The sequence below is a fragment of the Chlorocebus sabaeus genome, chromosome X, assembly GCF_047675955.1.
Source record: "Chlorocebus sabaeus isolate Y175 chromosome X, mChlSab1.0.hap1, whole genome shotgun sequence".
Lineage (NCBI taxonomy): Eukaryota > Metazoa > Chordata > Mammalia > Primates > Cercopithecidae > Chlorocebus > Chlorocebus sabaeus.
This window is the reverse complement of record NC_132933.1, coordinates 77,361,625-77,376,431: the sequence shown is the minus strand read 5'-3', so window position 1 is coordinate 77,376,431 and position 14,807 is coordinate 77,361,625. Positions and strand designations below refer to the sequence as shown.

Genomic DNA, 14,807 nt, shown 5'->3' with positions numbered 1-14,807 from the left:
TCACTTAAAATATAGTACCTTTTAAAACATTTTTTGGTATATTTCTCTTCTGCTGTTTTTCTTCCATATATACTTATGTTTTTAATCACAGTGTACTGGATTTTTCATTTTCCACTTAAAATATAGTAAGCACTTTCCCTTTTGTGACATAGTCTTTATAACCATTACTTTTGATTGTGTAGTATTCCATCCAGTATATATATATATATATATATATATATACACACACACACACACACACATACATACACACATATACACACACATTTATTTATCCATTCCCATATTTTTGAATATTTAGGTTGTTTCCTAATTATTGACTACAAATAATGCTGTGATGGACATTTTTGTGCATAGTTTGTCTCTGTCTTTAGGGTAGATTCAATTCCCAGAAATGGAATTACTGGGATGTTGGACATGTAGATTCTTATGTTTTTTGATAGATATTACCAAATTCGGTTATAAAAGATTGGTAGTGCCACTGCATACTGCCACAAAGAAAGCATGAGAATATCTATTTTATCAGACCCTCACCTCTTTATTTGTCTTTACTAACCTAGAAATGAAGAACTTGGGGAATAGAGTTTCACATTGGACTGATACCTGCTGCATACTACAATCAAAATTGAATTTGCTGGTTTAAGGGATGGTCCAGTACTAACTTCTTCTAGTGGTAATATTTACTCACCTGGAACCAATAGGTATTAACCAGAACTTCTTCTTATCTCCAAACACCTGCTGGATATTCTTGATGAAGCCAAGGTTGAACCCATTTTTCTCTGGGCCACTTGTAAACACTGGAGTGCAGAAGGCCTCTAAGGCAGGGCAGAAGAGTTGAAGAAAAGAGGAAGAAAACAATAAAGAAACATATTTCAGCATAGTCATGATTTACATTTCTCCATGTATGTGACTTGGTTCTATCATATCTTTTTGCTATGGTAGCACAGATATTGCTTAGCAATTTTTAATTGCTAATATTGATTAGCAATTTTTAGATATTGCTAAATTACTTAGTAAAAACCAGTTTAATCACTTAACAGAAACTAAGCTTGTTACTGCATATAAAGAATTAGAACTCTCTTTTTAAAAGACAGGGGAAACACATGGTGGTAAAAATAATTAAGCAGCCATGGGGGTAGTATGTATTTTGTATTGCTGAATTTAGAGTATAGGAACAGATTTAACAACACTTTATTTGAATCTAAGTGGCAACAACAACCAAATGGCTACCGTCTTTAGAGCTGGGAAGAAAATAATGACATAAAGAGATGGTAATAACATTTATTTGGTTTTGAAACATTTCAAAAATGAAAGTGTTCATGCTGAAGCCTGCAATGTAAGAAACTGAGTTTTACTTCAGATAAAATGTCAATTGGTGAGCCATAATCACTTCAAAGACTGTAAGGGATGGGACCATGTTAGAGAACATTATTTTTAGACACACATTTATCCCATTAAGTAAATGATTTCACTGTTGGACTCCGGCTGCATCTGACTGTTTCTCATTTGTTCTTTGTTTTCAGACTCTGTTATCATGAAGCTTTTAGTGGTTTTCCACTTTGTAGCTGGTCTCTAAGCCAAATGTGCTAATCTACCATCCTAGCAACTAGGGGCTACATATATATTTGGTTAAGAAAATGGGTGCAAATACTTTATTTTTTTTAATAGATACAGGATCTTGCTCTGTCACCCAGGCTAGAGTGCAGTGGCACAATCTTAGCTCACTGCAGCTTTAAACTCCTGGCCAGGGTCAATCAATCTTCTCATCTCAGCTTACGGAGAAGCTGCAGCCACAGGCACAAGCCACCACACCCAGCTAATGATGATTATTTTAAAAATATTGTAACTATTATTTTAGGTTCAGGGTAAATGTACAAGTTTGTTATATAGGTAAATTTGTGACTTGAGGGTTTGGTGTTTGTCACCCAGGTACTAAGCATAGTACCCGAGTGAATTTTTATTTTTCTGAACCCTTCCCTCCTCCCATACTCCTCCCTCAAATAGGCCCCAGTGTCTGTTGTTCCATTCTATGTGTTTATGTATACTCAGTCTTTAGCTCCCACTTGTAAGTGAGAACATGAAGTATTTGATTTTCTGTTCCTGAGTTAGTTCACTTAGGATAATGGCTTCAAGCTTCATTTGTGTTGCTGCAAAGGACAGGATCTCATTCTTTGTTATGGCTGTGTAGCATTCCATGGTGTATATGTACCACATTTTCTTCATCTAGTTTGCCATTGATGGACCTTTAGGCTGATTCCATGGCTTTGCTATTGTGAATAGTCGCCCAGCTAATTATTTTTATTTTTATTTGTAGAGATGGGGTTTCGTTTTGTTGCCCAGGCTGGTCTCAAACTCCTCAGCTCAAGTGATTCTCCTGCCTTGGCCTCCCAAAGTACTGGGATTACAGGAGTGAGCCATCATGCACGGCCAATAGATTGCAAATACTTTCTTAGCTGTTAGCATTATTAGCAAATAAATTCCCAATGTGTAGTAGCTTTTGCACTAAACTTTTCTCAAATCTATCCTAGCTAAACATTCAACATTCAAAACTTGAACACTTTGCCCTCACTCCTCATGTACTGATTTGTACACAATGTAAATACTTATTTCATCATAGATGAAATAAAATGTACTGGAATCCATCAGAAATATAGTTTTCCAAATAACAGCCTATAGACTAACTGACAGAAAATATGTTCATTTATTTTACTTATTTTCTAGAGAATCATTTGTTCAATGTGTTTATCTCATTCCCACAGTACCTAAACAGCCCCTTGATGATTACAGATATTTACTGATTTTTTTTTGTTTGTTTCTCAAGACTTTTGGAATCTTGTTGTGGTTGGTTTGGATTTCTTCTCAGGGCTCTGGTTTTAGATGTGCATAATAAATTAGATCCTACTGTCTTTATCAACCTTTACTTCTCCCTTCTGACATCCCCTTCTGTACTGATTCTTTCTTTAATTTCCTCATGTGAACACCTTTTAGAAATCTTCTGAGCTATTAACCTTGGGAGCTATTACCCAGTATGCACTATAAAGAACAATGGCCATTTTTGTTTCTGTGTGGGGTTTCATTAAAAAATATTCTCATAATTAGCCTATAAGCTTCATTCACTATGCCTTTCTATTTCGGTAAAATGTATTTTCATCTGTCTCAGTTTGGGGGTAGAGGGATATCATGCAGCTAAAATGCTTCACTGGAAGTTTTACTTGGGGTACAATCCACAGGTCCCTCTGATACACATTAATATGTTTTTTCCTAATCTTAATATTAAGTCTTACCTAAGGTGGTTTTGTTTCTGCTGACAAGCCAACAATGGTAACCAAAGAGAATCACAAGGCTGACAAAAAACATGCAGGCCACAAAGAGAAGAAAAAGGACATGGAACTTAGAGCGAACACTGGGTAATTCCCCCTAGAAAAGAAATAATAAACAAGCAAAAGATTAAAGTGGAAAAGGGGATTGCTAGTTTTTAAAAATATATAGGTTAGTAGTTTTTCACATGTATAAAGTGTCTAGCTATAATTTAAAAAATAGATTCTGTAAAATTTTTATAATATGGTTCTTTCTGTTAATGATGATACCTGTGAGTGTGCTCTCAGCCTACAAAGCCTAAAATGGATCCTTGCTTAAGTGCGGTTCAGTGTAAAATAGAGTATATTAGATACCAATTATAAAAGGGTAATGTGAAAAGGTTATTCTCGGGCCATAATTAGTATGCAACCTCTCAGAGCTTGTAGTCAATTTACTTTCAGATCTTGAACTCATATGCCTTATCCTCTTGTCTCAGGGTAAGTTATTCTGGAATTCTTTATATATCATGTTTCCTTGGGCATGTGTATGTTGAAAATGTCATGGTGACGTATGTAAGAAGTTAAAACATATAGGTAGAATTTTAAAATGTCCTACCCATAAGTCATAACCTGATTTTAAAGTTGTTATAGATTTTGTATGGTTGTTTTTTTATAGCTGAGGTAGAATGTGCTGATATATTACCTCCTGTGAAACAGCTGTTTAGACAGTAAAAATCAAGCAGAATTTTTACAGGCAACTGTAAAAGTAGGTGGCTAAAGATTTTTATAGTTATCTAGGACATCTTATTTTCCATGTGGCACCAGCCTTTTTTTCCGACATGCAGCCTAGACCAGAATGAATGTTATAAAGTTCTGTAACATGCGCAGCATGTAACATTTATTATCTGAAGAGAATCTTAGAAAACATTTTCAATTTTGGTGTGAAGAGTTGGGGGAATGACTATTATTTATTTCCTCCTTCCCTGTGATAATTATTGTTTCAGTGTGATGAATCACTTTGAAATATTTCCGATTTCTCTCTAGTAATAAAGTTAAATGTGATTCTTAAGTGTACCTTAACTTCTGAGTGATCTAGTTCTACTCCAATTTGGAAGGAGAAAGTTAAGGCTTGGCAACACTTGGCAAGTTCAGATAGTACAGATTTTTTTCTTCTCTGAGATAATATTTTTATTCATTTTTATGTATGGAAATATTGGGAATCTTCCAGGTTGTATACTGAAGGATGAAGATAAGGATGCTTCCCGTTATCTTCAGCCAGTCAGATGCTGCCAGCTGAGTGGGGGTCCAAGTGAAAATTGCATAGGGACAGAGCAGCCCAGCAAAGAGCTACCTCAAGAACTTCAACCTTCAAGAATATTTACCTGAAACTCTCTTTTTTGAAATGATCCCTCTACAAATTCTTGGCCTAAGCACCTAAACTGAATTAGATTGGTTTTTGTTTTATTTTGAACTTTACAGAAAAAACTCCATATATTGCTTTGCAGTGGGTTTTGCCTTGACTGTGTTTTTGCTTTCACAATCTTTAGTTTTTAAAGAATGTTTTAAAAATATTTTAAAGCTCACATTTATTTTACTTCTTATTTTTTCACATATAAATGGATAGTAGAAAATGGCTAGACAAGAGGGACTGATACAAAGTCAGTCCACAGTCTGTCTGGCTGAGCTGAAGTCTATTCCCTCACCCCGCCCAATTACTCTTAAAGAACATTTTTCTGTCTGCCAAAGCATATCTACTGTGTTGTCCCTTGATAGAGTTCTTAAAATTTTTTTTTTGTTAGAAGAGGGTGATAGCCCTATGTTCAAAAATACCTTCTCAGGAGATAACCAAGCTAAATCACTCAAAGTAATAGCCATCAGAGAGAGATCAGATGAATACTGGCAGAATAATGCTATTTTCCTGATTCTAAAATAATTCATAGTTCTGTGAGGAGATCCATGGCCCAATATGTGAGGAATGTATTACTATTTTTTGCATAAGGAAAAGATCAATCTCTTATCAAAGTAGCTATTGTTCAATATAGAGAGGAGATAAATAATCTATTGGTCTTCTGAATTCTTATTCCCATGGAGCTAGAGCTCTCCACAGCAGAGCCATAATGGGCAGTAGGACATGGTACAGTGTGTAAGTTCACGGGGCTTAGGGTCAGACTTAGGTGAAAGTCCTAACTTTGAAATTTACAAGCTGGGTGATGATAGACAAGTCACTAAACTACTATGAGCCTCAGTTTTTATCATCTTTGAATAAGACTGATAATTCATGCTCTGCCTACTTCACAGGGTTGTGGTAAGGATCAGATGAGATAAGGGGTATAAAAGTGCTTCGAAAACTGTAAAGTACCATACAAATGAAGGTTGCTATTGATAGGAGCACAGCTTGTCTCCTTGATACATGGCTTTCAAAATACATGGCAGTGTTTACTTTTTATTTTAAGGGGATATTCAATTTAAACTGAGAAAGCCATCCCTAAACTACATTAAAGTGTTATCTGGCTAAAGAGACTGCAAAGAAGCATTTCTCTGAACTGTCAATGCCCTTTTCATTTTAGGGCAAGCCAGGACACATTTCCTTGCCTCTGATCTGTGAGGCATGAGCTAGCCTACTGTGGAGAAAAAAACATGAGGGAATATAAAGAGAACAAGGTTATGTTCACTTTTGGTATTACTTGTGAATACTGGCACATTTCTGATGATTAATTCAAGAATGAAAAAAGCACATGACACCTGGCTGGCATTGTGATATTTGATTATTGGTTGACTAGGTGGGCTAAAGGCAAAATGTGTGAAATGCAATATTGTTTATTTTGTTACGAGGGTAAAAAGTGGTTCCTAAACAGTAGCCTACTGTGTTAAGCACCAAGAAAGGTCTGTAGTGAAGACCAAGGCCAACACTTTCCCTGCTGATAGGACAAACCAGATTTTCTTTACATTCAGGGTAGTAGCTCAGTATGTGGATTTCATAATATATTTTAAAATTATTGTAACTTTACTACAATCCTGTGCTGTGGAAATGGACAAAGGAAGAGATGACGAAGCATTTTATATTTATAGAAAATTTATGAAAAAGTTTTACTTCTGCATAAAGTTTTGTTTGTATCCCTGAGTTGATGATTATGACATCTATTATATAATTCCTTATTCCTAAAGTTATTAAGTATCTGAACTGATTCAGCAAGTTGAAAGGGAAATGGAAAACACACGTCACTATAACTTTCTACACTATCTTTTCTATATTACTAGGGATCAATGCACTGATTAATAATTTAAATATTCTTGGCTATTTAGGTTCCTATTGCCTTATCCTTCTCCTTTTTTTCTTCAGTTTATTATAATCTATATTCTGGTCACTGAATTCATGTTCTTTCTCTATGGCTTTATGTCTCCATTTGAGGTGAGATATTCATGTTATATAGTCTCTTGTGCAATCCCTAATAACTAGTAGCTCTCTCCACATCTGCCTTTTGATATTCAGGTTCAGTTTGGACAGTCTTCATCATGGATGTCTTAGTAATTGTACTGGAGTTGTGGGGAAGGGATATCTCCTGGGGTCCACTAGTATGACATTTAAAAAGAACATATTTCACTATACTTCTGCTAGACCTTGTACACATTTGTAAATAAAAAAATCTGCCTTAAGTCTGTTTTTCTGTTTTGGAAGTAGTTGGATATAATTTATATCTTCAAGTGGATGAAATAACTTTTTTGATATTTCAGTATAATTATTTGAATCACATTTTGAAAGGTAAAGCACTTTCAACATCTGTTTCATTTGATCTTGGCAATGAGCCAGTGAAGCAGGTAAGAGATCCAGTATTCGATCTCCATTCTCCTAATTGCTAACCTAGTGTTTGTCAAACAAAGTTAAAAAACAAAACAAAAAAACCCCTCCCCGTTATGTGAAGATTAGTCAGTATATCTTTCTGTACAGTAGGAATTCTGCAACTCTTCTTTGAATAGGGAATTAGGAAGTATTTTCTAACAACAGGGGAGTGATTTGTTAGCCTTTTTCTTAGGAAACTAGGGATTTAAAATTAGTTTCAACATTTTTCAAATCTATAACTGGTAAGAAGTGGATTTTTAAAACTCAGCTGGAGAAATACATTGTAAAGAATCAGTAGGAGTCAAGAGATTAGGTTCCTGAAGGCCTTAGCAAGATTCTCATGTATGACGGAAACTTGCTTTGCTAGAATCTTTAAATAACAGCTTCCTAAATCTCAGAGTATTCAATATGGAAAACCTGTTTTTAGTGCCTTCTCTTCCATTTACTTCAACAGTATTAGCTATTTTAAAATGTAAAAAGATAGAGGGTGAGCAATGTCACAAGTTGGAGTGGGTGTGCATTTGTTCTAGGGGGACCCTTCAGGATACTTTTTAACTTACTCTCCAGTATTTGATGAAATAGCTGAAGACTGTTGTAGCAATGTACAGGCAGTAGAGAACAGAGTAAGCTAAGAATTGAAGGAAGAATTTGTAGTTGGAAAATCCAATGCAGTTATTAACCCTAAAAAAAAGAAAAACTAATTTGAAATCAGGACCTCTTGATTGAGAGCACAGTGATACATAAGTGAACTAGGCAATGGAATAATGCTAGTTCTGCTGCTTCATTATGTGTCGTGTAAAAACTCAATAGAGATAGAAGTCCCTTAATAAGAACAGACTGGAAAAAACAAGTTCATGTCTCACTTGTTTCTTCTTTCATTTACAGGCACAGCAACACCTGGCCTACCTAATACCTCTGGACTAGTTCCTGGCACATCCAAGCAAACCTGGATCCTGGTTGCTAAAAATGTATTACGGTTTTAGCAGCTACATTTGGTACAGTTGTGGCATGTTCTTTTTGTAGTTAGGTGATTTCAGGCTGGCCTGCTGGGTCTGATATACAAAACTTGGGAAATTGCTGAATTTAACATTCTAGAATATTTCAAACATCAAGCCAGCTAGAAACAGAACTGAATTATGTAGTGTTAAAAGGAGAAATGTTTGTGCTGTATTTCATTACTATGCTCAATTGCTAAAGTAATGAATAGGAGACCATTAGCTTTGTAACTCCAGGAATTCACCACCATACCTTTGGTGTTATATTTTTTCTTCATTTTAAATGTTACCCATCCCCTGTCCCCTACAGAAATATAAAACCCAGTGAATTATGGCAGCAGAAACAGGCATGTGACAACTGTGCTTAGAAAAGTGCATATAATTGAGCAACTTTGACCCTTTTAGAGAAAAGAAATGAACCAAACAGACATACCAAGGGCAGTGATGATCCATTTTTAACACACACCTACGAAGGGGACAAAATACAGTGTGATAAGTGAGGCTATAGAAATGAAGCAACACCTCATAATTAAACTCAAGGTTTCACCAGTATTTTTACATGGTTCCAATACACCCATTCTCAGATTTCCACTATAGTGACTCCAAAACTGTGGCCCTCAGTTATTCCTAGGATGAGGTAATCACAACAACACTTTATGGGATCATGCCAGCAGCAAGTTACATGCTTGTAAGTCCAACCTTTCAAAGGGATTGGAAGCTCCAGATTATTAATACAGGTTCACTATATCTCCTATCATTTTATTTAATACTTAGTTTAATAAAAATACAGAAGAAAATGTATGGCTATAGCCTCTATCTGAATCAAGGGTAAGAAAAATATGGGTGGAATAAGTACTTAAGAGAAAAGGCACGAAGATTACATGTATCAACATAAAAATGGGGTTTATGAAGCTGGAACAATTTGGGCAACAAAAAAGTAGTACTGGGTTATAACGCAAAATATAAAATGAATATTTATGCTTTCATACTGATATAAATAAGTGATTGAATAGATAAATAAATGAAGAGAAGAGATAAATGTCCCAAGCAAAATAACTTGAAATAATTTGTGTAGATACTCCACCTTCAAGGATGGAGGGCATAGCTTCCCATTCCTTTAGTGTTGGCTGTGCATAGTGACTTCCTTTCAAAGAGTAAAGCACAGAAAGGAAGAACAACTTTACAGTGGTGAAACCTGACAAACTACCTCAGCCAGATGATCAAAATTAACATTTCAGTGATAAGTCATGTTTATAGGTACCCTTAATATGATGTAATGAGAATGGCACCTTACTCTATGATCTTCCTCCCCAAATCATATTACCCGAGTCTAACAATGATGAGGAAAGCATCAAATAAATCTGAATCAAGGGACACTCTACAACTACTTGACCATTAATCCTAAAAACTGTTAAGGTTATCAAAAACAAGTCTGGGAAACTGTCACAGCCAAGAGAAGTTAAGGAGATGAGACATTACTATTAAATGTAATGTGGTATCTTGGATGGGATCCTGAAAGAGATAAAGGACATTATGGAAAAACTGAGGAAATCTAAATGTAGACTTCAGTTAAAAATAATGTATCAGTGTTAGTTCATTAATTGTAACAAATGTACCATACAAATATAAGATGTTAACAACAAGGGAAACTGGGTGTGAGACATATAAGAACTATCTTCACAAAAAATCTGTAAGTCTAAAATTGTCCACAAATAAAATGTTTATTTTTAAAATGTGGTCTTACTTCTCTTACTTATCTTTAGAGTAGCTTGAATCATAATCATCCCTGTGAGGGGTTTTGGCATATGCTCATTATGATTGAAAGGAAATGCTCTTATCTAGGTAGGGTTACATGTTAGGATCAGTCATTTTGTTGTCTAGGCAACCATCAGTGGCCAAGCCCAGCTCAGGAGAAATATGGCCGTCACTTACATAGCACAGACAGAGCAGTGGTGGCAGCGGTCTGGCTTGATCAGATTACACCGGTCACAGAATCGTACAGCTATATAAAAAAAAAAAGGTGGTAAGCACTTGTTAGGGTTCAATACAAGACCTTATATCTTACTAGCTTATCTGAATGACTTGTTATGCACTGATTATAGATAGTCAAACTCATCTCAAGTTACCAAGCAAAAGGCAGATTGCATAAGAGAATTGGGGTATATATTCTTTTCCTTGTTGGATCCAATTTTGAAAGCACTTTTGGGAGCTGAAAGGAAGGGGAAAAGTTTCTTATCTGGATATCTGTCATAAGATCTTTCATTATAAAACAAACTATACTACCAAATGCTTGAGGGATCTTGAAAAATCATTTAGCTTCTATTTACCCCCAACTTTCTGATCTGAAAATAAGGATTCATAATTTATCTCCTGTCTCCAGAGATTGGATTGTATGTGGTGGATAACACTCCTAAAGCATGGTAAAGAGAGTGGTTTCTAGAATAATAATTTGGGGAACAGAAGAGACATTCTAGAACAATTAGTTTAATTGATCATTTCACAGATAAAGGAAGTAAAGATCTGGGCCATATCAACTGATTTGCCCAGGATCACACAGCAAGTTGCTGGCAGGGCTGTGACCTGTACAGTTTTGATGACTTCTTATTTTAGGATTCTTTTAACTCTGTAAGTCTGATATTAAAAATCATTCCTTCCCTCCCTCCCTTCCTCCCTCCCTCCCTCCCTCCCTCCCTTCCTTCCTTCCTTTCCTTCTTCCCTTCTCCCTTCCCTTCCCTTCCCTTCCCCTCCCCTCCCCTCCCTTCCTCCCTTCCCTTCCCTTCTGTTCCCCTCCCTTCCCCTCCCCTCCCCTCCCCTCCCTTCCCCTCCCTTCCCTTCCCTTCCCTTTAGATGAAAGGTATTTTACTTTCCCTCTCATTTTCTAGATGTTCATTGACAGGATATGACTGTGTTTAATGTGATTATTAAGTATAAAAACTAAAATGATGAATAATTTGAACTAATATAATAATTTCATCTAAAGTGTACATTATACACATATTACTGATTCAACACAATAGACAGTTAATTCAGCAGAGATTTATGTTCACTTCTACTAATGAAAGTATGTGAGTGACTGAAGTTGTGGGCGTAATTGAGTCAAAGAGGGAGGGAGAAGAACATGCATATCTGGGTCTTTTTGCATATTTTAAAATATACTGTCAATGCCCCATCCTCATTTAAGCCACATTGTCTCTTAGCTAGTTGACTGCAGTAGCTGTGTAATTTATCACTCTGCTTTCATACTCGCCCCTCACAAGACCTACTATACAGAGTAGCTGGGTGATCTGTCAAAATCTACATCAGATCTGGTGTAGTGGCTCATGTCTATAATCCCAGCACTTTGAGAGACTAAGGCACAACTATTGCTTGAGATCAGGAGTTCCAGAACAGCCTGGGCAACATAGTAAGATCCTGTCTCTACAAAAAATAAAATAAAATAAATTAGCCAGGCATGGTGGTACGCACTTGCGGCCTCAGCTACTTGAGAGGCCGAGGCAGTAGGATTACTAGAGCCCAGGAGTTCGAGGCTGCAGTAATCCATGGAGTACAGTGAATCACTGTACTCCAGCCTGGGTGATAGAGCAAGATACTGTTTCTAAAAAAAAAAGAAAACAAAATGTAAATCAGATCTTATCGCTCTCCACTTAAAACTCTCAATGGATTTCCAACACCTTCAGAATAAAATCCAAACTCCTTACCATGTCCTGTATCATCTAACCTCTTCCTATCTCTTCAAATGTATCTTGCAAAACTCTCCCCACACTATGTTCCAGTGAAACTGGCTGCCTATCTGCTCTTGTAATCAAGCTTGCTCCTGCTTCAGGGCTTTTTGTGCTTGCAGTTCCTTTTGCCTGGGATAATCATCCCTCTGCTGGTGTGATGGTTAATTCAATTTTATTTTTTAAAACTTCAATAGGTTTTTGGGGAACAGGTGGTGTTTGGTTACATGGATAAGTTGTTTAGTGGTGATTTCTGAGATTTTGGTGCACCCATCATCTGAGCAGTATACACTGTACCCAATGTGTAGTCTGTTATCCTTTGCCACCCGCTACCTTTTCCCCTGAGTCCCCAGAGTCAATTATATCATTCTTAGGCTTCTGCATCCTCATAGCTTAACTCTCACTCATAAGTGAAAACATATATTATGTTTTCCACTCCTGAGTTACTTTACGTAGAATAATGGTCTCCAACTCCATCCAGGTTGCTGAGAATGCCATTATTTTGTTCCCTTTTTATGGCCGAGTAGTGTATATATATAAAATATATAATTATAATATATAATATATAATATACTGTATATTATATATTTTATATATATACACAGTATATTTTTATGGCTATATATATATATATATATAACATTTTCTTTCTTCACTCACTGATTGGTGGCCATTTGGGCTGGTTCCATATTTGTATAATTTGTGATTGCAAACTGTGTTGCAATGAACATGCCTATGCAAGTGTCTTTTTCATATAATGACTTCTTTTGCTCTGGGTAAATATCCAAGAGTGGGATTGCAGGACCAAATGATAGATCTACTTTTAGTTCTTTAAGGAATCTCCATACTGTTTTCCATAGTGGTTGTAGTAGTTTATATTCCCACCAGGAGTGTAAAAGTGTTCCCTTTTCACCACACCAAAGCCAATGTTTATTATGCTTTGATTTTTAAATTATGGCCATTCTTGAAGGAATAAGGTGGTATTGCATGGTGGTTTTGACTTGCATTTCCCTGAAAATTAGTGATGTTGAGAATTTTTTCACATGTTTGTTGGCCATTTGTATATCTTCTTTTGAGAATTGTTTATTCAGGTCCTTAGCCCACTTTTTGATGGGATTGTTTTTTTCTTGCTGATTTGAGTTCCTTGTAGATTCTGGATATTCGTCCCTTGTCACATGCATAGTTTGTGGATATTTTTTCCCAGCCCTTGGGTTGTCTGTTTACTCTGCTGATTATTTCTTTTCCTGTGCAGAAGCTTTTTAGTTTAATTAAGTCCCATCAATTTATCTTTGTTTGTGTTGCATTTGCCTTTGGGTTCTTGGTCATGAACTATTTGCATAGGCCAATATCTAGCAAAGTTTTCCAATGTTATCTTCTAGAATGTTTATGGTTTCAGGTCTTAGATTTAAGTCTTTGATCCAACTTGAGTTCAGTTGATTTTTGTATACAGTGATAAATGAGGATCCAGTTTCATTCTTCTACATGTGGCTTGCCAATTATCCCAGCACCATTTGTTGAATAGGGTGTCTTTCCACACTTTATGTTTTTGTTTATCAAAAATCAGTTAGCTGTAAGTATTTGGGCTTATTTCTGGGTTCTCTATTCTGTTCCATTGGTCTGTGTGCCTATTTTTATACCTGTACCATGCTGCTTTGGTGACTATAGCCTTGTAGTATAGTTTGAAGTCAGGTAATGTGATGCCTCCAGATTTGTTCATTTTGCTTACTCTTGCTTTGGCTAATGCGGGCTTTTATGGTTTTACATGAATTTTAGAATTGTTTTTTTCCAGTGCTGTGAAGAATGATGATGGTATTTTGATGGGAATTGCATTGAATTTGTCTATTGCTTTTGGCAGCATGGTCATTTTCACAATATTGATTATACCCATTCATGGGCATGGGATATGTTTCCATTTATTTCTGTTGTCTATGATTTCTTTCAGCAGTGTTTTGTAGTTTTCCTTGTAGAGGTCTTTCACGTCCTTGGTTAGGTATATTTCTAAGTTTTGTTTGTTTGTTTGTTTGTTTGTTTGTTTTCCACTATAGTAAAAGTAGTGGAGTTCTTGATTTAATTCTCAGCTTGGTTGCTGTTGGTGTATAGCACTGCTACTGATTTGTATACATTAATGTTCTAACCTGAAACTTTACTGAATTCATTGATCAGATCCAGGAGCTTTTTGGAAGAGTCTTTAGGGTTTTCTAAGTATATGATCACATTATCAGCAAACAGCAACAGTTTGACTTCCTCTTTATTCATTTGGATGTCCTTTATTTCTTTCTCTTGTCTGATCACTCTGACTAGGACTTCCAGTACTATGTTGAATAGAAGTGGTGAAAATGGGCATCTTCGTCTTGTTCCAATTCTTAGGAGCAATGCTTTCAACTTTTCCCCATTCAGTATAATTTGGCTGTGGGTTTGTCATAGATGGCTTTTATTACCTTATTTCCCTTCTATGCTGATTTCGCTGAGGATTTTAATCATAAAGCGATGCAGGATTTTGTCAAATGCTTTTTCTGCGTCTATTGAGATGATCATGTGATTTTTGTTTTTACTTATGTTTATGTGGTGTATCACATTTATTGACTTGCCTATGTTAAATCAACCCTGAATCCATGGTATGAAACCCACTTGATCATGATGGATTATGTTTTTGATATGCTGTTGAATTCGGTTAGCTAATATTTTGTTGAGGATTTTTGCATCTATATTCATCAGGGATATTGGTCTGTAGTTTTCTTTTTTAGCTATGTTCTTTCCTCGTTTTTGGTATTAGGGTAATATTGGCTTCATAGAATAATTTAGGGAGGATTCCCTCTTTCTCTGCCTTTTGGAATAGTTTCAGTAGGAGTGGTACCATTTCTTCTTTGAATGTCTGACAGAATTCAGCTGTGAATCCATCTGGCCCTGGAGTTTTTTGTTGGCAATTTTTTAATTACCATTTTAATCTTGCTGCTTGTTA

At 35.9% G+C, this 14,807-nt stretch overlaps 1 protein-coding gene across 3 annotated transcripts in view; it reads right to left on the bottom strand.

Moving 5' to 3' along the window:
- Window positions 1–14,807, bottom strand: part of ZDHHC15 (zDHHC palmitoyltransferase 15) — a 204,858-nt gene that overhangs the window by 102,841 nt on the left and 87,210 nt on the right. For all 3 annotated transcript variants that reach the window (XM_037989509.2, XM_007992113.3, XM_073013559.1), the window contains 5 exons: window positions 10,062–10,131; window positions 8,563–8,595; window positions 7,695–7,815; window positions 3,285–3,417; window positions 689–815 (listed from right to left, as the gene is read on the bottom strand). In XM_037989509.2, coding sequence (XP_037845437.1) covers window positions 689–815; window positions 3,285–3,417; window positions 7,695–7,815; window positions 8,563–8,595; window positions 10,062–10,131 — 484 coding nt within the window. The remainder of the gene's footprint in view (window positions 1–688; window positions 816–3,284; window positions 3,418–7,694; window positions 7,816–8,562; window positions 8,596–10,061; window positions 10,132–14,807) is intronic.